The sequence below is a fragment of the Triturus cristatus genome, chromosome 4_1, assembly GCF_964204655.1.
Source record: "Triturus cristatus chromosome 4_1, aTriCri1.1, whole genome shotgun sequence".
Lineage (NCBI taxonomy): Eukaryota > Metazoa > Chordata > Amphibia > Caudata > Salamandridae > Triturus > Triturus cristatus.
This window is the reverse complement of record NC_140585.1, coordinates 891,068,159-891,090,676: the sequence shown is the minus strand read 5'-3', so window position 1 is coordinate 891,090,676 and position 22,518 is coordinate 891,068,159. Positions and strand designations below refer to the sequence as shown.

Below are 22,518 nucleotides of genomic sequence, written 5' to 3'. Positions count from 1 at the left end.
TTGTCGCAGCAAATATGTTTTACACAAGACTAACGCTGGACCAATAAATACTTATTGAAACATCCTGATTGCCTTCTTGTGTACTCTCTGAGAATAAGTAAGCATAAGTAACTGAGCGAAAAGTACTGTACTGTTTTCCACGATCCTTGAGGAATCAGGGTTGTCATGTTCAGTGGATGCCAGAAACCACCTACACCACTGTAGAAAACAGGGGGTGGTAGTGGCACTGTAGAGCTAGCTGGTCTAATGACTGACAAATTATGTGGGGGTGTCCGGAAGCGGTTGGGACAGCAAGCCCTCAGGTTAGGTCATACACAACAGAGCCAGTAGTGGTATGAGGAGTAAATCTATACTATTCCACTCTTTTTTTCACCGTTTCCACCCAGCTGACACCTTGGTACTTTGCCAAGTGTATGGTTTCTTTCAGTGTACTATTCAAACCTTCCCAACATATCACTGGTTTCAGGGTGGTACAATGCATACATTTTGTGATGTTTACATCTCTCAAGAAGAAACCTCTCCATCTCTTTAGATGTCATCTGTACCCCATTATCTGTGAGGATACACTTGGGATTGCTCTCCCTAGAAAACACATCAGACAAAAACTTCATTACCGCTGATTACGTAACATTCCTAGTAACCCACACTTCCAACCATCTAGAGAGCATATCCATCTGCAGTAGTACATACCTAGTTGAGTTCCCCACACCAACATGTTCCACAATGCCAAATTTAATTCCAAACCTTATTGGATATCTCCTGACAAACCATAGGAAATGTCCTTATTTCAGTGATTTGTCACTCAACCTATGCTCAAAACAATCTCTTTCCATTCTCTCGACCATAACATCCATGCCTTGCCGCCAATAGCAGCAACAAAACCTCTCCGTATCTTTGTAAATCCCTTTTTGACCTTCATGAGTAATCACAATTTTACCCCAACAGGAAGAACAAGCCTTCTATACCTAAGAAGTAAATATTGTTGACAGAAAGTTCATTCAAAACTTTGCGAATTCTGGCAATTTCTCATTAGCACTGACACTTTCTTACTGTCCGTTATGGCTTCACACACAGCTTTCAAAGCATCATCTTTTTCTATTTCAAGGAACCACTACTCCTCAGACACACACCCAAGGTGACATTACGAATCTTGACATCATCTTTCAAGCACTAGGAGCAACTATCTCCATCAGGTTCCAGGGCGTCCACCACTCATTTTGACAAGCAAAAAGTTGTTTTGTTATCCATGGCTGACAAGTATGACACTTCAAAATGATAACCTTGTAATGCCACTAACCACTTACAGATACGAGAAGTAATAGAACCCAGACCCTTCTTACCAAAAATATCCTGCAAAAGTTTATGGCCTGACCTTACTTCAAATTTAGACTCCACAAAAACAATCTGAACTTTCAATTTGCCTAATACACAGACAGGGCCTCCTTTTCAATAGTGGAATATTTCTTTTCAGCCCCCCTCAATGATCTGCAGGCAAATGCAATAGGAAACTCTACAACATTTTGAAGCTGTTTTAACTCAGACCCAAGACCCTTGACACTGGCATCTGTGATCACACAACAAGGAAAACCAGGAATGAAACTCTTCAAGGATTGTGCTGAAAGCACACTTGCTTGCAAATCAATAATTCCTTCTGACATTCATCACTCCACATGAACTGAGCACCTTTTCTAAAATGGTTGCGAATGGTGCAAGAATGGCAAATGTGTGATAAATCCAGCATTAAATTCAACCATGCCAAGAAATGCCTGCATATTTTCCTGTTTCAGTGGATTTGCAAAGGTCACAATGTTATCAACTAAACTGGTTTTAGTTTTTCACACTCTCCAGTGATGATGTGTCCTAAATATGTAATTTTAGGACAAAATAACTTACATTTGCTAGCTTTCAATGTAATCTCCTTCTTATTGAATCTCTTAAGAAATTTCCTGATTTTGTCAAAGTGTTCCTCGCAAGTACTACTAAATATAAAAACGTCATCTTGAAAAAATATGACCCCTTCCTCATTCCTAAGTACTTCAGTCATAAATCTCTGAAACACAGAGGCTGCAGAGAAAAGGCCAAAAAGCATCTGGGTGATGCGAAACACCTAAAATGGTGTGATAAATGAAGGCCGGTCCTTAGAGTCGTCACTCAGATGCACCTGGTGATATGCAGATGTCAAGTCAAGCATAGTAAAAAACTTAGCATCCCCAATAAACTTATCATATCCATAATATTCGGCAAGCAAAATTTATTTACTGTTACCTCCTTGTTGAGAGGTCTCAAATCCACACAGGCGTTATGCCACAATGAATGGAGCCACCTACTGCAAAGAGTTCACTGTTTCATTTATCCCCTCACCTTTTAGACATTCCAACTCCTTTTTTACAGCTCCTTGCAAGCTAAAAGGTACATTCCTGACTTAACAGGCTACTGGTTTTGCTTAATCTTTCAATTGTATGCAATGCATGTAACCTTGCACACATCCTATTTTGTTAGGAAAAAAACTCAGGAACCTCTTGAGTACACCCATCCAGCACTGTATCAATTACCCCAATCTGTACTTAGGGGCAGAATTAGGATCTAAATATATCCCTATAAGTTTTTGATGAGGCTAGCTCTGCCCTTTATCCCCCTTAACAGAAGCATATATCTTCCCAGAGGCATGATTCCCTCAAAGCTCTATGTCAGTCACAAAATAACCAACCAATCCTATGGTCTTCCCTCCAGAACAGAGTGACATCTGAGGAACAGATTTCCACAAGCCCTTCAAAATGATGAGCATAATCAACATCAGAATCCAACAAAAGTCTTGCACCCAAGTCCATCATCATGAACAGTGCTGTACCATTCAAACACTCACATCCGAAGGGTGTTCACACTGTATACTAGAGACACAACTTCATAAATCTTCTCCTTTACCACAGATAATTGCAACACTTGGTGTAGTGTCCCCTCTTACTACTCAGCTTTCACTTATACAGCTTGTAAAGTGGGACAGTCCTTGGAGTTAGCCAAGTGATTAGGTTTTCCACATCTGTGACAGGTATTTTTACCCTTGGAAATTGCAACAGATTGTTTCTTTTCTTTCATCACAATAGCTTGAATGGCAGAAGTAGGCTCTTGAGTTTTTTATAACTCCCTTATGCAAAGCATCGCATGTTCAATATTTATAGCTATACATAACACTTCATTTAAGAGTAATCATTTTTTGATCAAAACTCTTCCTGTATCTTATCACACTTATGTTCTAGCCTAAACTGATCGCTCATGACTGTTTTCCTCAAAGTTACATGATGAGTCCAATTTCCAAAGAGCTGCTGTAACATAATCCTCAACAGACTCTTCAGCATCTTGCTTTCTTTTGCCAAAATAAAATTGTTGTATAGTGATCTAATCTTTGAGAAGAAAATGTAGATCCAATTTCTTAATGGGCATTTCCAATACATTCATAGAAGTTTCACCCTCCCCTCCATTACTTATGGTATATTCTCTAAAACAAGGTTGTCCCTCTGCACCAAGAAAGTGTACTAATATGAACATTTTCTTCTCAAGAGATAGATTTGGACCGAAAACTTTCAAATAATTCATAAACACTTTTTTTCACTTCTCTCATGGAAGAATGGGATCACAAGGTGAGGATAAGAAAAAAGGGGCAGAGTTACTTTTTGCATAGTGATATCACAAATCAAATGATGGATATGGATAGAAAGAACAAACAAGGGTAGAAACAAAACCAACAAGAAAACAACATAGAACAAGAACACTGGCACCCGAAATGGTACCCGAAAATCCCATGTGAAAGGAAACCAAAATGTGCAAGAAATCTAACAAAAATCCTTAATAAAAGCTTTTTGCTCTTAAGCCTTCTATAAGTTTAGAAGATACTATCAGTCCAAGGGTTAAAAACTTCCAGCGGAAAAATGATGTTGCAGGGTGGAATGACAAGGAAAAGTCCCCTTTCTATACTGATGACTGAAGAACGAAGAGTAGCTCACTGTAGAAGAGAAAACAAGAAGTCCTCTTTCTATGCCGGTGTATGAGACCCACTGAGCTGTAGGAGGCGAAGAGGAAAGATCTATGAGAAGGCGACGCTTGCTGAAAAGCTAAGCCGAGGAGCACAGCTAAATAGAAGCTAATGCTGGTAAATCCCTTATTCAATATTAACACCTCTCAGTAACAGATAAGCTTCATGTAGAAAGCGCAAGACCAGTGTCTGGCACATACAGAAACAGGCAGAGTCACTGTGCAGAGATATGGAGTGTGCCAGTGACAGTCCATGCTCGATCATAAAAAGCACACACTAGAGACATTGAAAAGGTGGAAATGTGAAAAAAAAGAAAAGGGTTGTGAAAACAATGGGCGAAGCCGAAGTACTTCAGAGTAAGCATAGCAAATCCACCCAATCCAATAAAAGGAATCACTCAGAAGACACAAGCAAATGAAGTAATCCGGGTAAGAAGATGCCAATAAACAGTTCTAAACAGGCATTGATAGTAAAGAGATCCAAGTTTACCCTCGATTTTCAGCCACTACAAATGCCAAAATTGCTCAGTATGTGCACAAATTTCAAATACAAAGGATGTCAAACATGGCACAGTCTCTTACCCTCCTAAACAATTCTCAAATTGTTCAGAAAAGGATGTGCCACTTCTGGTTTTGTTTTTGTATGGGTTTTTTTGTATGGGGGGATTTTGACGCAAGGTGCCAATCTGGAGTGAAGGTTGCTTTGTTGAATGTATTTGGTGATTTTATTCCTGATGAAAAGTACTTTTCCATGTATTGCTTTTTTGGGTGATACAAAGCAGGTTGAATGTGGGTCTTCTGCCAACTGGTAACCAATGTCGGGCCCTCAAGGCAGGGGAGATTGTGGGCTTGTGGCTGTACATGTAGGAGTAGTCTGACAGCAGAGTTCTGCACCCGTTGTAGTCTTTTCATAGCTGATAATGGGATCAGTGGTAGAGGTCATTGGGGTAATCAAGTTTAGACAGGACAAGAGAGATAGTAGCCTGGACCTTGTGTGGAAATCCAAGGTGGGGGAAGATACGTCGCTAAGTTTTCATAGTAACAACGCTTGATCTCGCTAATTTGTCCACTTGGGCAGTCATTGATAGCTTTGAGTCCATGGTAATTCCAAGGTTTCTTACTTCCTTAGATACTTTAGGAGGTGGTCCCAGATCATCAGGCCAGGTGCAGAGTGGATCATCTTTTTTTGCAATCACCACATGTGTATATTTCCATTTTTGAAGCATTCAATGTGAGATGGCTCCATGTCATCCACTGATCAACGGATCTGAGGCAACTGAACATTTGTGAATTTCCAATGTGTTTGGGGCTGAAATTCATAGATTTTTGCCGGTAATGGCTTCATGTAGAGGTCAAAAAGCATGGGTGATATGAGAGAGCCTTGAGGGATCCCTGCTCCTCTTATTCCGCTGAAAATGTAGAGAGAAGACTTCCAGCGGGTAACTAATTGGGAGGTGGAAATCAGTAGGATGAGCAAAACACCACAAACTGTATCCTTTTTAAAATAAATAGTGTCTCACACAAACATTTGGCACAACTATACTACATTATTAATCCCAAGGGGACATGAACAAGAAAATGTCGAAGTGCTGTGTAACACCAAATATGGCAACACTGCGCTCCAACATTATAAAAATGCAGGGATGCACCGTATGTATACAAATATTGCGTACCCCTGCCTTTCCATTAGCTGCACTAAAAAGCTGCCTAGTACCAGTGCAGGTACTCTTACACCATGTTGTAAGGGTGCCTGTGCTGCAGGGGAGATTGTTTATGTGCAAGAAGGGACACCTTCCTGCATATAAACAATCTTTAAAGGCGATTTGCTGTTCCTATGTGTGCTGTAAAATGCAGCACACATAAAAAGAGAAAGATCTGATGAGAAATTGATAATTTCTCCTCGTATCGCCATGCCCCAGCCTTGCAAAATATAGGGCAACATCAAAAACGAATGGGTGTTTCGGTGGCATACCCACAGCAACACCCTTTGCCCGCCCCTTTGCTGCAGCAGACTACTGCGGTAAAGGGCATTTTTACAAGGTGGCGTTAAGCCACGTTAAGTGACATAACGCACCTTGTAAATATGAGCAATACCACATATTGCTTTAGTGCAAAGTCATTAATTCATCGATTGGTCATATGCATCATTAAAATTACTAATTTGCATTAATTATTTGTACCCTAAAATTGCACATCAAAATAACGTATAGCATCTACCTGATAGAGGATCACTCTCTTTACAGATATGCTCTTTCTGCCTGTTTTCTCCCCACGTTGTCAACATGTAGTATTGACTTGTGAGGTATTTCTATACCTATATTTTCGTTCTCAGTCCTCCTGCATTGTACAGTGACTCCTTAGCACTGTTACTTGGTTTTTCTCTCCCTTTCGCAAATTATTGAATGATTGATGAAATCTTGCCTTTAAATGATTCCTTTTTGAATATTCTTGGAGATGTAACATATTACATCAGCGATATATGAGAACTTCGCACCACCTTGTGGGAGAATTACAAAGTGCGTCAGTAATTGAAAATATAGTGCCAGACTGTGCATTGATCATAAACACTTCAATGTGCTGAATGCAATCAGCCCCACCCCGAACACAGCCTTGGTCACTACTCATGGAGATTTGTAGGATTTACTGCCCCGTGGCGGTGGGCCATGCCAGTGGGGGAAGGGGGCAGCAGCATCCTAAGAAAAGGTTGGGCACCAGCACTCATTTTTGTAATTATTTGTAAATCTGCATATTTCTGTGAGATGCCCATCCTCATCACACTGAAAGCCAGTTTAAGTGAAAGCAGGATTGTTGGTAATTGCTTACTTTGTGTAATGGTAGAGCAGGTTATTCCTGCTTCTGGTCTGCTCGCAAGTGTGCTAACTTGAACCAGGGAACTTTGTGCCTACCTTTGTGGTTCCCTTCGTCTTTGGCGCCACTATTGCTGCTCGAGTCCCCCTCCCGCCGCTGCGTTTGATCCCCCTGCGGCCGCTGTGCGGAGGGAGACTGCAACTCCCAGACTCCCCGGCTCCCCACACCCGGAAGCTGACACAACAACATCCGCGCCTGGAGGCGCTTGAAAAAGAACTCAGTCCCCGGTGGAGCGGGTGCTCGCAAGCGTGCTAACTTGAACCAGGGAACTTTGTGCCTACCTTTGTGGTTCCCTTCGTCTTTGGAGCCACTATTGCTGCTCGAGTCTCCCTCCCGCCACCGCGTTTGATCCCCCTGCGGCCGCTGTGCGGAGGGAGACTGCAACTCCCAGACTCCCCGGCTCCCCACACCCAGAAGCTGACACAACAACATCCGCGCCTGGAGGCGCTTGAAAAAGAACTCAGTCCCCGGTGGAGCGGGTGCTCGCAAGCGTGCTAACTTGAACCAGGGAACTTTGTGCCTACCTTTGTGGTTCCCTTCGTCTTTGGCGCCACTATTGCTGCTCGAGTCTCCCTCCCGCCGCCACGTTTGATCCCCCTGCAGCCGCTGTGCAGAGGGAGACTGCAACTCCCAGACTTCCCGGCTCCCCACACCCGGAAGCTGACACAACAACATCCGTGCCTGGAGGCGCTTGAAAAAGAACTCAGTCCCCGGTGGAGCGGGTGCTCGCAAGCGTGCTAACTTGAACCAGGGAACTTTGTGCCTACCTTTGTGGTTCCCTTCGTCTTTGGCGCCACTATTGCTGCTCGAGTCTCCCTCCCTCCGCCGCGTTTGATCCCCCTGCGGCCGCTGTGCGGAGGGAGACTGCAACTCCCAGACTCCCCGGCTCCCCACACCCGGAAGCTGACACAACAACATCCGCGCCTGGAGGCGCTTGAAAAGGAACTCAGTCCCCCGCATCGCGGGACCGCGCGCGGGCAACGCCGGGCTAAGCCCGGGCAAAGGGCGGGCCGTCTGTGGCCGTCCGGGGCAGGCCGCGGCATGGCAGGGCCACAACTATTGGTTGTAGCACAGAATACAAGCAAACATTTTATTTAAAGTGTCCTTTTGGGATTTTGTTTACTTGTTCTTATCCTATTTGTGTATTTTTGTTTTTTCACGTGATATTTTCTTTTTATATTATTATATTGTGTTGTTTTTATTTATTTTATTTTTTGAGGCAGCTGCTGTCATAATTGAACCGCCTTAGATATGGGAAAGCATACGTTTGTTCAAGTTCATAATGACTCCAAAACTAAAACTGCTGTCAATACTCCTCTTCCTAGTTTGTCAGCAATTGATCGTATGCTACAAAAAACAATCGGGTGGTTGCATCAGCTGTCGAAAGCACTGAAAGGCGCCTCTCACTTCCAGTAGGTATGCTTCCCCCTCTTTCTGCCATTAATGCATCGATTCTTACAACAAACTCACAGGAGTCACTAATAGTTCCATCTTTTATTGGCCTTCCTGAAGCTCGACCACTACAAGTAACCGGGGACAGCGTAAATCCCCTGCAACAGGCACAATTAGATCATATGCCTATAGAATCTAGGTTATCTTTGTCTCCTGTTATCTTTTCTAGTAACCAACTATCTGAGCACTCTCTGCTTGAGAGTCCTATAGTAGAGGTGGGATTAGCTCCACTTTCAAGTCCAATTACAATCTCTGGATCCGTACAAAATATTAATAATGATACTCCACGAATGACAACTAGAGGCCAGAAGGCGAAGTGTAAGCAAAACCATTGCAATAAGGAAGGGTCACACCTGAGAAATGCTAAGGGAAAGGGACCTTATAAACCACGTAAAAATACTAGTAAACCTATTGTGGAAGAAGGGAAAAAGGATAATAATAAATCATTAGTTGCCCCTTCTAACACTAGTATGAGTGACCCGTTAACAGGGGAGGGCTTCTGGGGGAAAATGGAGAACCTGCTAATGGCTCTCATGGAACCTATCATGGTAAAACTATTGAATATTGAAGTTAGGGTCAACAACATGGAAGTACAAGCCATGGGTAAACTACAGGTTACACAGGGTAATGTTATTGTACCACAAAAACCTCTGCCTGTGACGAAAGGCAATCTTAAAAAAGTTCATCAGGTGATTGAAAGTAGTGTGCAGGAGAAATCAACCAGGTTAAAAGGTACCAATTTGGTTGGAATAGACGTACCAGGACCTTCTAAAGCTGTCCAAAATAACTCTCCAACCGTTATAAGAACAGCTGTTGACACCAGGGAGGCCATTATCACACCCAGTTTACCTATTATAAACTTGCCCCCGGAGGCCTTACCATATACTGTGGTGCTAGCTAATGTTCCACCCCTTCCCCCAAATGTCTATGAACACTGGTCAACTTTGAGGAATAAATCTCTTTATTTCCTGTCAGTAAAATTTGGGTCAAATAGTGCTTTATTTTCGCATTTCAAGATGGCTAGAAGAGTTGGTTGGATTGGTTCATCTTCTAAATCACTGAGAGGGGACTGCGTGATTCTTTCATTCCGGTCCCCCTCTTTGGTTAATGATATTCTTGAGAGATGTTATTCTAGCCAACTTCTCACAGACCATGTTAATATTGTTCCTCTTGATTTCTTTTATTCGTCCCCATGGCAGGAAAGGATGCGGGGTTATTGTCCTCAATTACCTACTTGGGGGCGTTTCGAGGGTGGGAGATACGGTATTCCAACATCTAACCGTTTTGACACTCTCAGTGGGTTAGACAACAATGACTGACAGCAAATCTATCCTCTTCAAAGCACTTTGACTGTTGTTATGGTTGCTATGATGCCTTTTGACCCATTGGATAATACCAGTGATGGAATAAGTGTAGTTAACTCTTCATTTGGAATTGATGGTTATACGGGGGGGATGTGGTGGTGGTCGATGGATTAGAGGAGACGAGTGAGTGTAGTTTATTGCCTCTGAAGGTAGATCCTACTTTGGTTCCCTCTATCTGTCCTCCGCTTGGTACTCTAACATGTAATGTATGTTCATGGAATATTGCTGGAATTAAATCCAAAATTGGTAATCCCTTCTGGCAAGATTTTATCTATCAGCAAGATCTCATCTGCCTACAAGAAACATGGACTAGGGATCCAGTCCATATAAATGGGTTTAAAACGTTTCATACTCCAGCAGTGGATACTATACATGGAAGAGCCAAAGAAGGCCTGACAATTTATGTATCAAATAAATTACAGTTAACAAAGATAATGGAGCCAGTTAAGGACTCCTACTTTCAACTTCTGATACTGGTTTTAAATTCAGCTACCCCGATCGCCTTGCTTAATTTATATAATAATATTCCCCTAGGGGAAGTTCCTATTACGCTCAATAAATTGGTTAAAACAGTGTCCCTACAAGAAATTTTTTTGGGGTATAATATGATGACTCTTCTCTTGGGAGACTTTAATTGTACTTTGTGCAATATGACGATTGACAAAAGATGTATTATAGGGCGAGAAGATGGAGTAAGTCGGTTGCATTTTAATCACTCTCCCTTGGGAGAACATTTTAATGAATTAATAGGACAACTAGATTTGGGTTTTATAAACGAAATCTGCACAAACCCTTTTTCTCTTCCTCCAGCATTTAACGGTCGAGGTTGTTCTTCGACCATCGATTTTGCATTAATTACAATTAGACATGCCGTAAGCATTGTTAATTTCAACGTATCTGATATTGTTTTAAGTGATCACTTTCCGCTATGTTTAGTTATTTTAATCCCAAAGAAGTCTGCCCCAAAAAATAGTATAGATAGAGATAAATTGTGGGAAAATGTGGCCATTGGAAGAACCAATGGCTATACGCTCAAATGGGATAAGGTGGATAAAACTAACGTACTCAATACTGTAATTAATAAATGTGCTTCGGAGATTTCAACTTGTCTATCAGAGGATGCTATTCCAGAAAAAATACTTGCATCATTTTCGATAATCTGTAACGAAATTAGAACCTCTTTAACGAGAAAATGCAAGAATAACAATGTACCGAGGGGTGGCTGGTTTAACTCTAGGTGCACCAGAGCATACTCTTATTTAAAGAAAACATTGCATAATCATCCTAGGTGTGCGGAATACTTACGTAGAGCCAGGAAAGAATATAAATTAGCTGTAAAAGATAGAAAAGATGAGCTAAGGAAAGAATCCTGGGAAGCGCTGCATCAGGCATCGGTTAGCAATGATTGCGCAAGTTTTTGGAAGATCATCAGAAATCCCCTTCTTAGTGAAGAGATTTGTCCCTCTATAGAGATAGCTATCCCTGAGGACAAATGGATTGATCACTTCTCTAAAGTGTATGAGGGAGACAGTATGTTTTGTTCCTCTTGTAATCCTATGGATTACTCTTCTTTAGGAAATATGCAGTTTTCTTTGAAAGAGGTCGAAAAAGCCATACATGCAAGTAAGGGCGGGAAGGCCCCTGGCCCAGACGGTGTGCCTATAGATGTATTTAAGATAGCCACACCTCTGTGGGCCCCCCTTCTGGTCCAGGTGCTAAATGCCAGTTGCAGGATGGACTTATTGCCCACTTGGGTGGAGTCCATAATAGTTCCAATTTACAAAAAGGGGGATAGACATGACCCGGGTTGTTATAGACCCATTTCCCTTTTAGATTCTTATACTAAAATAGCTGGACGAGTTATTCTGGATCGTCTACTCTCGTGGGCTGAGCAAATTTCAATTTTATCCGACCTGCAATACGGTTTTCGCTCTGGATTAGGAACAGTGAAACAGGGCCTACATTTTCTGATGTTGACTGGGAAGTATACTAGGGCTAAGAGGGAGAACTTGTTTGTGGCTTTTGTTGACCTCTCAGCCGCTTGCGACTGTGTGATACACTCTAAACTATGGATATTATTGGAAGAAATTGGGGTTGAAGAAAACATTATTTATTTTCTTAAATGTTTTTATAGTGATGCATCTGCTCGCGTTCGTTATGGACGCAAGAGAGAATGCACGGGCAAAATTCCAATCAGGAGTGGGGTCAGGCAGGGTTGTGTCCTGGCCCCACTCCTTTTTAATTTGTATATAAACGGGCTGGAGAAAGCACTGTGCAATAAGAGTTTTGATCCCCCTTATGTAGCTGGTCGTCCAATTCCGCTTTTAATGTACGCGGACGATGCCATACTAATGTCCCGTACCCAAGTGGGTCTACAGCGCGTGGTGGATTGTTTTGCCCTCTTTATGAAAGATTTGGGCTTACGAGTTAATATTGCAAAAACATTCATCATGCACTGTGGTAGAAAGGTAAAAACTAAGAAGGCCATTTTCATTGAGGGTCAGCAGTTGATTCATACCAAGCAATTCTCCTATCTGGGTATCTTGTTTACCTGGAAGGACGTATGGGGCAAGGCAATATTAGCAAAAAAACAAGTAATGAACCGTTCGACCGCTGCCCTTAGATCCTTTACGAGGAAATTAGGCACCAGACCACCTATGGAATTAATTAAAATCTATAAGGCCAAATGTGTCTCTGGTGCAATGTATGGCAGTGGAATTTGGGGTTTTGTGGACACTACCCAGCTCCAGGTGCTGGAGAACTCCTTCCTGAAATTTATCCTTGCAGTCCCTAAGAGTTCCTCTAACTATAATTGCCATGCAGAATTGGGACTCTCCTTTATATCGGATCTCATTAAGTTAGAACCCGTACTATTATGGCATAGGGTGTGGACAAATGAAGAACCCAAGCTTAATAGAGATATATTGTTAGAAGTTTTAAAACTGGATGGACACATGAGGATACCGTGGCTGAACTATGTACGAAGGTTTTTAACTGATATTGGTAAGTTGGATTATTTTTTAAATCCTCTTACTATTTCAGCAATTTCACGGAAGGAGCTCAAAAGAGGGTCTGATCTTTTTAGAATCAATAAGAAATGCTGCTGAGGCCTTAAAACCCACCGTCTTACAACATCAATTAATTTTAACATCTTTTAACCTTCAACCCTACTTGCTTCATGTTCCGGGTAACTATGACAGATTTTTATTAACCCGTTTTAGGTTTGGACTGTTTCATAGATTGGTTAGCTTCCCAATAGTTAATGTTTGGTCTCATGTACTGTCTCCCTGCCCCTGTGATGAAATTTCTCCCCAAAGTACAATGCATGTTGTCCTATTTTGTAAATTTTACCATCAAATCAGGAGAGTTGTTTTATTGCCGTTTTTAAGGGAGATCGGGCATCGGCAATGCCGCCCGGCTATGTATGATATCCAACGTTTGGATAATCACCTCTGTGTTGCAACAATTACACTGTATTTGAAGAAAGTGATACTTATTAGAAAGAGGATAACTGTATAAATGTATCTCTTTTTAGCAGTCTTTGGAAATTATAAAAAAATTTAAATTAATTTTTTATGACTTGTTATATGATATTATTCAATGAATTGTAATGACTTTTTTATGTGTATACTTTTATGATTGTCCTTTTACAATCGAATAAAGTTTTTCTGACTGACTGACTGGCTTACTTTGTGTAATGGTAGAGCAGGTTATTCCTGCTTCTGGTCTGCGTTCCCCTATTTTAGGCCTGATTGCAAGTGCTGCTGGGAGGTATTCAATCAGGTCAGAAAAAGAATCTGGCAACGCATGGGTTCGGAATTTATTGGGTTCGATAATTAACACCCATTTTGATTTTTTCCATGGTGATCTAGATTACATGGGGCGCTTGTAATCAACTTCTCTGTCTCCTACTTGTCGCCAACTTCTCCAGTATCACGGAAGGGCTTCCAGTCTGCCCTACAAAAGCACCTCATGACAGTAACCCCGAAGAGATTGATGCACCCAGCATAGCAAAAATAAATACTTCATCGTAAAATGTGCTTTTCCAAGATTTTTGCGATCTATCTTTAAAAAAGAAATTCACGTACAAACCTAATTTTAATGAGACTATCAAACGTGTCATTAAAAAGTGATCCCTTGCACAGTAGAATGAGTAGGGTCCTTATTTTGCGTTCAGGAAAATGCTTAAAAAGAGGAACCGATTGCTTAAACTATGGCTCATACCTTTGTTCTTCACGCCTGAGATCTGCCTGGTCGTCCTCCACTCTCCTGTATCATGCTTTATGGAACAGGCCACCTCGGTCACGTTTCTGCAGCCTGTGATGTTCAGCAGGGCACTGTGTGTTGCACTGTAGGTCCCATCGAGGTTTGGCACTGTGTGGTTTTCAAAACCTTGGTATTCGCCACATGTTGAGGTCAGTGAGACATCTGCAGATTCTGGATAGAACTCACCCAAAGTACACGTCACCAGCACTGCTAGGGTTGGCTCTTCAGAAGAAGACAATGATAGTAAAACCTTTGGAGGGGCTGCAGAGAAGAAGAACTGGTCAACCTTTGTGAATATGCATCACATGGATCTTCTAGGCGTCATCGCACTTTACAATGTTCTGCTTAGTAAATATTTCTCGGCTTGAATTGTTTACTATCAATAAATATTTTATCATTGATGCGATGACAGGAAGAGTATTTTTTTAACAGTATGAGGACGTTTTATTCCCTCCAGCCCGACCTGTTGTGGAAATCTTCTTTTCCTGGGCGATTGATGCCACCAACCCATAGTCATTACAAAAAGCTCAGATATTAAAATGAAGATCAGATTATACTTGTCATTTTAATATCAATAAAGGCAAATTGGAGCAATCGAGGAGAGGCCATGTCAGAAAAGGTGTGTCAGGGAGCTTAGAAACAGTGTCAGGTACGTAGGAGATCGTTATAATTAATACATTATATCTGTAAGGAAAGGGCTCTTTTTGCTTCATCACCCCCTAAGTTTTGGATTGATGCTGCTGTTTTTTTTAACTCTGAGAGAGAACTGGGTCCTGTCAAACAGGCCTAAGTGCCAGTGCTCTGACCCTTAAAACGTATGCCTGATTGCTTCATCCACAATTGGCATGTTAACTTATTTATAAGTTCCTTCTATATGGTACTAGAAGTACCCAAGGTCTGTAAGTTAAGGTGCTCAACATGGATTGCAATACATATTGTGCCACCATAAGTGTGAGAAAGCAAGCATGACTCCCTGCCTGCTGTTGCTAGCTGGAAGAGCAGTGTTAGAACTGCTATCTCGACTTTGCTATTTAAAACACTGACAAAGTCGAGAACTTCCATTTTAATATTGTAAGGCAGGCCTATTGAGCCTTAAGGCATAGTGTAGTATATTAAAAAGTGGAACGTGTGTTTTTATGTGTTCTAACTGTAAAAACTCCAAATTATTGGTTTTACTGTAGAAAGGCTGGTAGCCCCTTTGAAGCTGCAGGGTAAAATGCTAACAATTAAGCTGTGCTCATTTTTGAATGCAACTACCAAAGGTGGTACTTCAAGGTATCAACATAATCGTTACATTGAACCCAACTTGATGCCCAAGTCGAATTTAATATAACTTATAAATAAATGTTTATTTTACACAGTTGCCACTCTGTGGTCCTAAGTTTTCCATTGGCCATTTAAGGTTGCTGCCATAACATAGCCTTCTGCTCTCCTGTAGCGAGATATGAACGGCTCCCAGGAAGAAACATAAAAGGCTTATCATTGGAAGAAGTGTTACATCTACCTGGCAGGAAGGCCAAACAGTGCATGAGCCCAAAAGGCAAACTTCAAAGGGGAAACCACTTTTGAAGGGCAAATGGTGGACACACACGAGAAGGGCAGCTCTTTTGTTCTGGTAGGCAGGTTGGCACTGGGGACAGAGAGAGGGAAGGAGTTGCCAAACTAGCTTTCCTGTGGGCATGTAACCCACCTTGAGGGTGGGCTATTGAGCATAACCCACGAAGAAAAGGGTTCTGCCATCTTGGTAGAAGGCAGACTGTTGCATTCAGGGACAGCTAGATGCCACATTTTGCAAGGAGTTGTTGTCAGGCGGTAGAGGACCTGGTAGTCCATTGGCTAGTTGTACTGCATCCCTGAAGGCAAGTTCTTGGAATGAAAGTGGCACCCCTTGTACCAACACCTCAAATCATGTCTGCACTGGACAGCAGACCGAAGAAGGACTGCCCTGTTGTTTCCTTGACCTGGCAAAAAGAGGCTGCACCAAAGTCTGGACTGCACCTGAGGCTCCAGGGCTAGCAAAGAGAGAGATGTCCCTGTGGTACCCTGCTTGAGAAAGTTGTGACTACAAGAGTCATTTGGCTGCTATCCTTTCACAGCTACAGATCCACAAAAATTAGCTGAACTAACTATAACGGCCGAATTTCACTGGTTTTGTACGAGTGAAATGTCCAACTAACTGTAACGGCCCTGAAACCTGTTTTTTTCAGTGAATTTCAAAGGTTTTTAAAATGCTAATTTCTAACTACAGCGTCCCTGAAACCTATGGTTTTTTCAGTGAGTTTCAAAGGTTTTTTAAATGCTAATTTCTAACTATGCCTACAGAGGTAGTACATCAATCAATCAATCATGGCATTTGTGAAGCACACTACATATCCACGAGAGTCTCAAGGCGCTGGGGTGGGGGGAGCTGCTACTGTTCGAAGAGCCAGGTCTTGAGAAGTCTTCTGAAGGTCAGAAGGTCTTCGGTCTCCCGTAGGCGGACGTGGAGGGTGTTCCATGTCTTGGCGACGAGGTGGGAGAATGATCTGCCACCGGCTGTCACTCTTCGGATGTGGGGGACGGAGGTGAGGGCGCGGTCTGTGAAGCGGAGCTGGCGTGTGGGGGTGTAGAGGCTGAGTCGGCTGTTGAGGTACGTTGGTCCGGTGTTGTGGAGTGCCTTGTGTGCTTGGGTGAGGAGTTTGAAGGTTATCCTCTTGTTGACAGGGAGCCAGTGCAGGTCTCTCAGGTGGGGTGTGATGTGGCTGCGACGAGGGATGTGGAGGATCAGGCGTGCGGAGGCGTTCTGGATGCGTTGAAGCCGTTTCAGGAGTTTGGCCGGGGCTCCTGTGTAGAGTGCGTTTTCGTAGTCCAGTCTACTGCTGATGAGGGCCTGGGTGACCGTCCTTCTTGTTTCGGTGGGGATCCACTTGAAGATCCTGCGAAGCATGTGGAGGGTGTTGAAGCAGGATGAGGAGACGGCGTTGACCTGCTTCGTCGTGGAGAGGGTAGGGTCGAGGATGACCCCTAGGTTGCGTGCGTGGTCGGTGGGTGTTGGGGGTGTTCCTAGTGCAGTCGGCCACCAGGAGTCGTCCCAGGTCGAGGGGGTGGATCCGAGGATGAGGACCTCCATCTTGTCTGAGTTCAGCTTCATTTGGCTGTTCCTCATCCAGTCGGCGATGGCCTTCATTCCTTCGTGGAGGTTGGTTTTGGCGGTGTGGGGATCCTTGGTGAGGGAGAGGATCAGCTGGGTGTCGTCGGCATAGGAGATGATGTTGAGGTCGTGCCGTCGTGTGATGTGGGCGAGTGGTGCCATGTAGACATTGAACAACGTTGTGCTGAGGGATGAGCCTTGGGGTACGCAGATGATCTCGGTGGCTTCGGAGCGGAAGGGGGGAGGCGGACGCTCTGTGTTCTGCCGGAGAGGAAGGAGAAGGTCCAGTCCAGGGCCTTCTCTTGGATTCCGGCGTCGTAGAGGTGTGTTCGCAGTGTGCGGTGGCAGACTGTGTCGAAGGTGCCTGACAGGTCCAGAAGGATGAGGGCCACAGTTTCTCCGTTGTCTAGCACGGTCCTGATGTCATTGGTGGTGGAGATGAGGGCAGTTTCAGTGCTGTGGTTGCTGCAGAACCCGGACTGGGACGGGTCCAGGAATCTGTTCTCCTCGAGGAAGCTGGTCAGTTGTTTGTTGACGGCCTTTTCGATGTTCGCCGGGAACGGGAGCAGGGAGATGGGTCAGAAGTTCTTGAGGTCCTTGGGTGCGCCTTGGGTTTCTTGAGTAAGGCATTGATCTCTGCGTGCTTCCAGCTCTCCAGGAAGGTTGCTGTCTCGAAGGAGATGTTGATGGTTTTCCGGAGATGGGTACGATGGTGCTGCTGGCTTTGTTGAAGATGTGGTGTGGGCAGGGGTCTTCCGAGCATCCGGATTGGACGGTGTTCATGATCTTGATGGTGTCGTCATCGTTGATGTTGGTCCAGGCGATCAGGCGGCTGGTGCGGATGTTGGTCGTGGGAGCGGGGGTCTCAGTGGTTGCCGGGGTGGTGACGGTGTTGAAGCTGTCGTGGATGTCTGCGATCTTGCGATGGAAGAAGATGGCAAGCAAGTCGCACAGGTCTTGCGAAGGTGAGATGTCGTTGGTGTTGGAGAGTTCCTTCACGATGTTGAAGAGCTCTTTGCTGTTGTGTGTGTTGTTATCTAGGCGGTCTTTGAAGGAGGTCCTTTTGGCGGATCTGATGAGGTGGTGGTGTCTGCTGTGTAACACCAAATATGACAACACTGCGCTCCAACATTATCAAAATGCAGGGATGCGCCGTATGTATACAAATATTGCGTACCCCTTCCTTTCCAATAGCTGCACTAAAAAAGCTGCCTAGTACCAGTGCAGGTACTCTTACACCATGTTGCAAGGGTGCCTGTGCTGCAGGGGAGATTGGTCATGTGCAAGAAGGGACACCTTCCTGCATATAAACAATCTTTAAAGGCGATTTGCTGTTCCTATGGGTGCTGTAAAATGCAGCACACATAAAAAGAGAAAGATCTGAGGAGAAATTGATAATGTATCCTCGTATCGCCATGCCCCAGCCTTGCAAAATACAGGGCAACATCAAAAACGAATGGGTGTTTCGGTGGCATGCCCACAGCAACACCCATTGCCCGCCCCTTTGCTGCAGCAGACTACTGCGGTAAGGGGCATTTTTACAAGGCGGCGTTAAGCCACGTTAAGTGACTTAACGCACCTTGTAAATATGAGCAATGCCAAAGTAGCATCAGAAAAAGTGACGCACCGGTGGCGTTTAGGGAGGGGCTTGTAAATATGTCTCACAGTTCTATATGAAATAAACATATTGCTTTAGTGCAAAGTCATTAATTCATCGATTGGTCATATGCATCATTCAAATTACTAATTTGCATTAATAATTTGTACCCTAAAATTGCACATCAAAATAACGTATAGCATCTACCTGATAGAGGATCACTCTCTTTACAGATATGCTCTTTCTCAATGCACAAAAGACGGGGTATAAGGCAGAAACTGATTGCACCAAATCACTTAATCCGGTCAAAAATATTGATGTTCTTCGGGTGCCAAGGATCATGAGGTTAAATACCCCTAAACCCCCTTAGGATCAAGAACCCTACAATTTATCAACAAATCACTGTGATCCAGCACTCCACAAAGTTATTTAAGATCATAAAATATGTCTGTCCATTCAGCAGGTGTCGTTTCAAAATTGTTTCTTTATTGGGTTCTTCTTCTCTTTACATATGTAAAAGACACATACAGCGTAGCAGACGTGTTTCGTCCCGGAGGACTTCTTCAGGGCTTCAAAAACAAGTGACGACCTGCAGTTGAATTTAAAAATACCAGATGCAAGGGGGGTAGCCCTGCCCTGCCTCTTCCTGGCAAGGACGGGCCCGACCTTGGCCCGGGCTCTGCCTGGGTGCAGCCCGCGTGCGTCCCACACCACGGGATGACTGTGGTGCTTTTGTGCCCTGTAGCAGCTCCTCCCTCCTGGGAAACTGGTAGCTGGTGGGTTGTGGGGTTTGGAGTCCCCTTCAGAGTCCCCTTCAGCGTGAGCAGCAGCGAAAAGTACGGCATCCCATGCCGCCTGATGACTGGCGCTTTTGTGCTCGGTAGCAGCTCCTCCCTCCTGGGAAACTGGTAGCAGGTGGGTTGTGGGGTTTGGAGTCCCCTTCAGCGTGGGCAGCAGGAGCAGCGGTGAAAATTACGGCTCTTTCTGCCTGTTTTCTTCCCACGTTGTCAACATATAGTATTGACTTGGGAGGTATTTCTATACCTATATTTTTGTTCCCAGTCCTCCTGCATTGTACAGTGACTCCTTAGCACTGTTACTTGGTTTTTCTCTCCCTTTCGCAAATTATTGAATGATTGATGAAATCTTGCCTTTAAATGATTCCTTTTTGAATATTCTTGGAGATGTAACGTATTGAATCAGCGATATATGAGAACTTCGCACCACCTCGTGGAAGAATTACAAAGTGCGTCTTAGTAATTGAAAATATAGTGCCAGACTGTGCATTGATCATAAACACTTCAATGTGCTGAATGCAATCAGCCCCACCCCGAACACAGCCTTGGTCACTACACATGGAGATTTGTAGGATTTACTGCCCCCTGGCGGTGGGCCATGCCAGTGGGTGGGGGAAGGGGGCAGCAGCATCCTAAGAAAAGGTTGGGCACCAGCACTCATTTTTGTAATTATTTGTAAATCTGCATATTTCTGTGAGATGCCCATCCTCATCACACTGAAAGCCAGTTTAAGTGAAAGCAGGATTGTTGGTAATTGCTTACTTTGTGTAATGGTAGAGCAGGTTATTCCTGCTTCTGGTCTGCTTTCCCCTATTTTAGGCCTGATTGCAAGTACTGCTGGGAGGTATTCAATCAGGTCAGAAAAGGAATCTGGCACCGCATGGGTTCGGAATTCATTGGGTTCGATAATTAACACCCATTTTGATTTTTTCCATGGTGATCTAGATTACATGGGGCGCTTGTAATCAACTTCTCTGTCTCCTACTTGTCGCCAACTTCTCCAGTATCACGGAAGGGCTTCCAGTCTGCCCTACAAAAGCACCTCATTACAGTAACCCCGAAGAGATTGATGCACCCAGCATAGCAAAAATAAATACTTCATCGTAAAATGTGCTTTTCCAAGATTTTTGCGATCTATCTTTAAAAAAGAAATTTACGTACAAACCTAATTTTAATGAGACTATCAAACGTGTTATTAAAAAGTAATCCCTTGCACAGTAGAATGAGTAGAGTCCTTATTTTGCGTTCAGGAAAATGCTTAACAAGAGGAACCGATTGCTTAAACTATGGCTCATACCTTTGTTCTTCATGCCTGAGATCTGCCTGGTCGTCCTCCACTCTCCTGTATCATGCTTTATGGAACAGGCCACCTCGGTCACGTTTCTGCAGCCTGTGATGTTCAGCAGGGCACTGTGTGTTGCACTGTAGGTCCCATCGAGGTTTGGCACTGTGTGGTTTTCAAAACCTTGGTATTCGCCACATGTTGAGGTCAGTGTGACATCTGCAGATTCTGGATAGAACTCACCCAAAGTACACGTCACCAGCACTGCTAGGGTTGGCTCTTCAGAAGAAGACAATGATAGTAAAACCTTTGGAGGGGCTGCAGAGAAGAAGAACTGGTCAACCTTTGTGAATACCCATCAAATAGATCTTCTAGGCGTCATCGCACCTTACAATGTTCTGTTTAGAAAATGTTTCTCGGCTTGAATTGTTTACAATCAATAAATATTTTATCATTGATGCTATGACAGGAAGAGTATTTTTTTAACAGTATGAGGACGTTTTATTCCCTCCAGCCCGACCTGTTGTGGAAATCTTCTTTTCCTGGACGATTGATGCCACCAACCCATAGTCATTACAAAAAGCTCAGATATTAAAATGAAGATCAGATTATACTTGTCATTTTAATATCAATAAAGGCAAATTGGAGCAATCGAGGAGAGGCCATGTCAGAAAAGGTGTGTCAGGGAGCTTAGAAACAGTGTCAGGTACGTAGGAGATCGTTATAATTAAGACATTATATCTGTAAGGAAAGGGCTCTTTTTGCATCATCACCCCCTAAGTTTTGGATTGATGCTGCTGTTTTTTTTTTTAACTCTGAGAGAGAACTGGGTCCTGTCAAACAGGCCTAAGTGCCAGTGCTCTGACCCTTAAAACGTATGCCTGATTGCTTCATCCACAATTGGCATGTTAACTTATTTATAAGTTCCTTCTATATGGTACTAGAAGTACCCAAGGTCTGTAAGTTAAGGTGCTCAACATGGATTGCAATACATATTGTGCCACCATAAGTGTGAGAAAGCAAGCATGACTCCCTGCCTGCTGTTGCTAGCTGGAAGAGCAGTGTTAGAACTGCTATCTCGACTTTGCTATTTAAAACACTGACAAAGTCGAGAACTTCCATTTTAATATTGTAAGGCAGGCCTATTGAGCCTTAAGGCATAGTGTAGTATATTAAAAAGTGGAGCGTGTGTTTTTATGTGTCCTAACTGTAAAAACTCCAAATTATTGGTTTTACTGTAGAAAGGCTGGTAGCCCCTTTGAAGCTGCAGGGTAAAATGCTAACAATTAAGCTGTGCTCATTTTTGAATGCAACTACCAAAGGTGGTACTTCAAGGTATCAAAATAATCGTTACATTGAACCCAACTTGATGCCCAAGTCGAATTTAATATAACTTATAAGTAAATATTGATTTTACAAAGTTGCCACTCTGTGGTCCTAAGTTTTCCAGTGGCCGTTTAAGGTTGCTGCCATAACATAGCCTTCTGCTCTCCTGTAGCAAGATATGAACGGCTCCCAGGAAGAAACATAAAAGGCTTATCATTGGAAGAAGTGTTGCATCTACCTGGCAGGAAGGCCAAACAGTGCATGAGCCCAAAAGGCAAACTTCAAAGGGGAAACCACTTTTGAAGGGCAAATGGTGGACACACACGAGAAGGGCAGCTCTTTTGTTCTGGTAGGCAGGTTGGCACTGGGGACAGAGAGAGGGAAAGAGTTGCCAAACTAGATTTCCTGTG

At 43.5% G+C, this 22,518-nt stretch overlaps 1 protein-coding gene across 8 annotated transcripts in view; it reads right to left on the bottom strand.

Moving 5' to 3' along the window:
* The window catches only part of LOC146855740 (uncharacterized), a 160,143-nt gene that overhangs the window by 51,301 nt on the left and 86,324 nt on the right, over positions 1 to 22,518 (bottom strand). For 7 of the 8 annotated variants that reach the window (XR_014981381.1, XR_014981382.1, XM_085653649.1 and 4 more), the window contains exons 3-4: positions 20,798 to 21,100; positions 13,935 to 14,237 (exon numbers count right to left, since the gene is read on the bottom strand). Coding sequence is in view for 6 of the 8 variants with exons in the window: in XM_085653649.1 (XP_085509775.1) it covers positions 13,935 to 14,237; positions 20,798 to 21,100 (606 nt within the window). In the remaining 2 variants the exon portion in view is untranslated. The remainder of the gene's footprint in view (positions 1 to 13,934; positions 14,238 to 20,797; positions 21,101 to 22,518) is intronic. The other variant, XM_085653655.1, reaches the window with a different exon arrangement.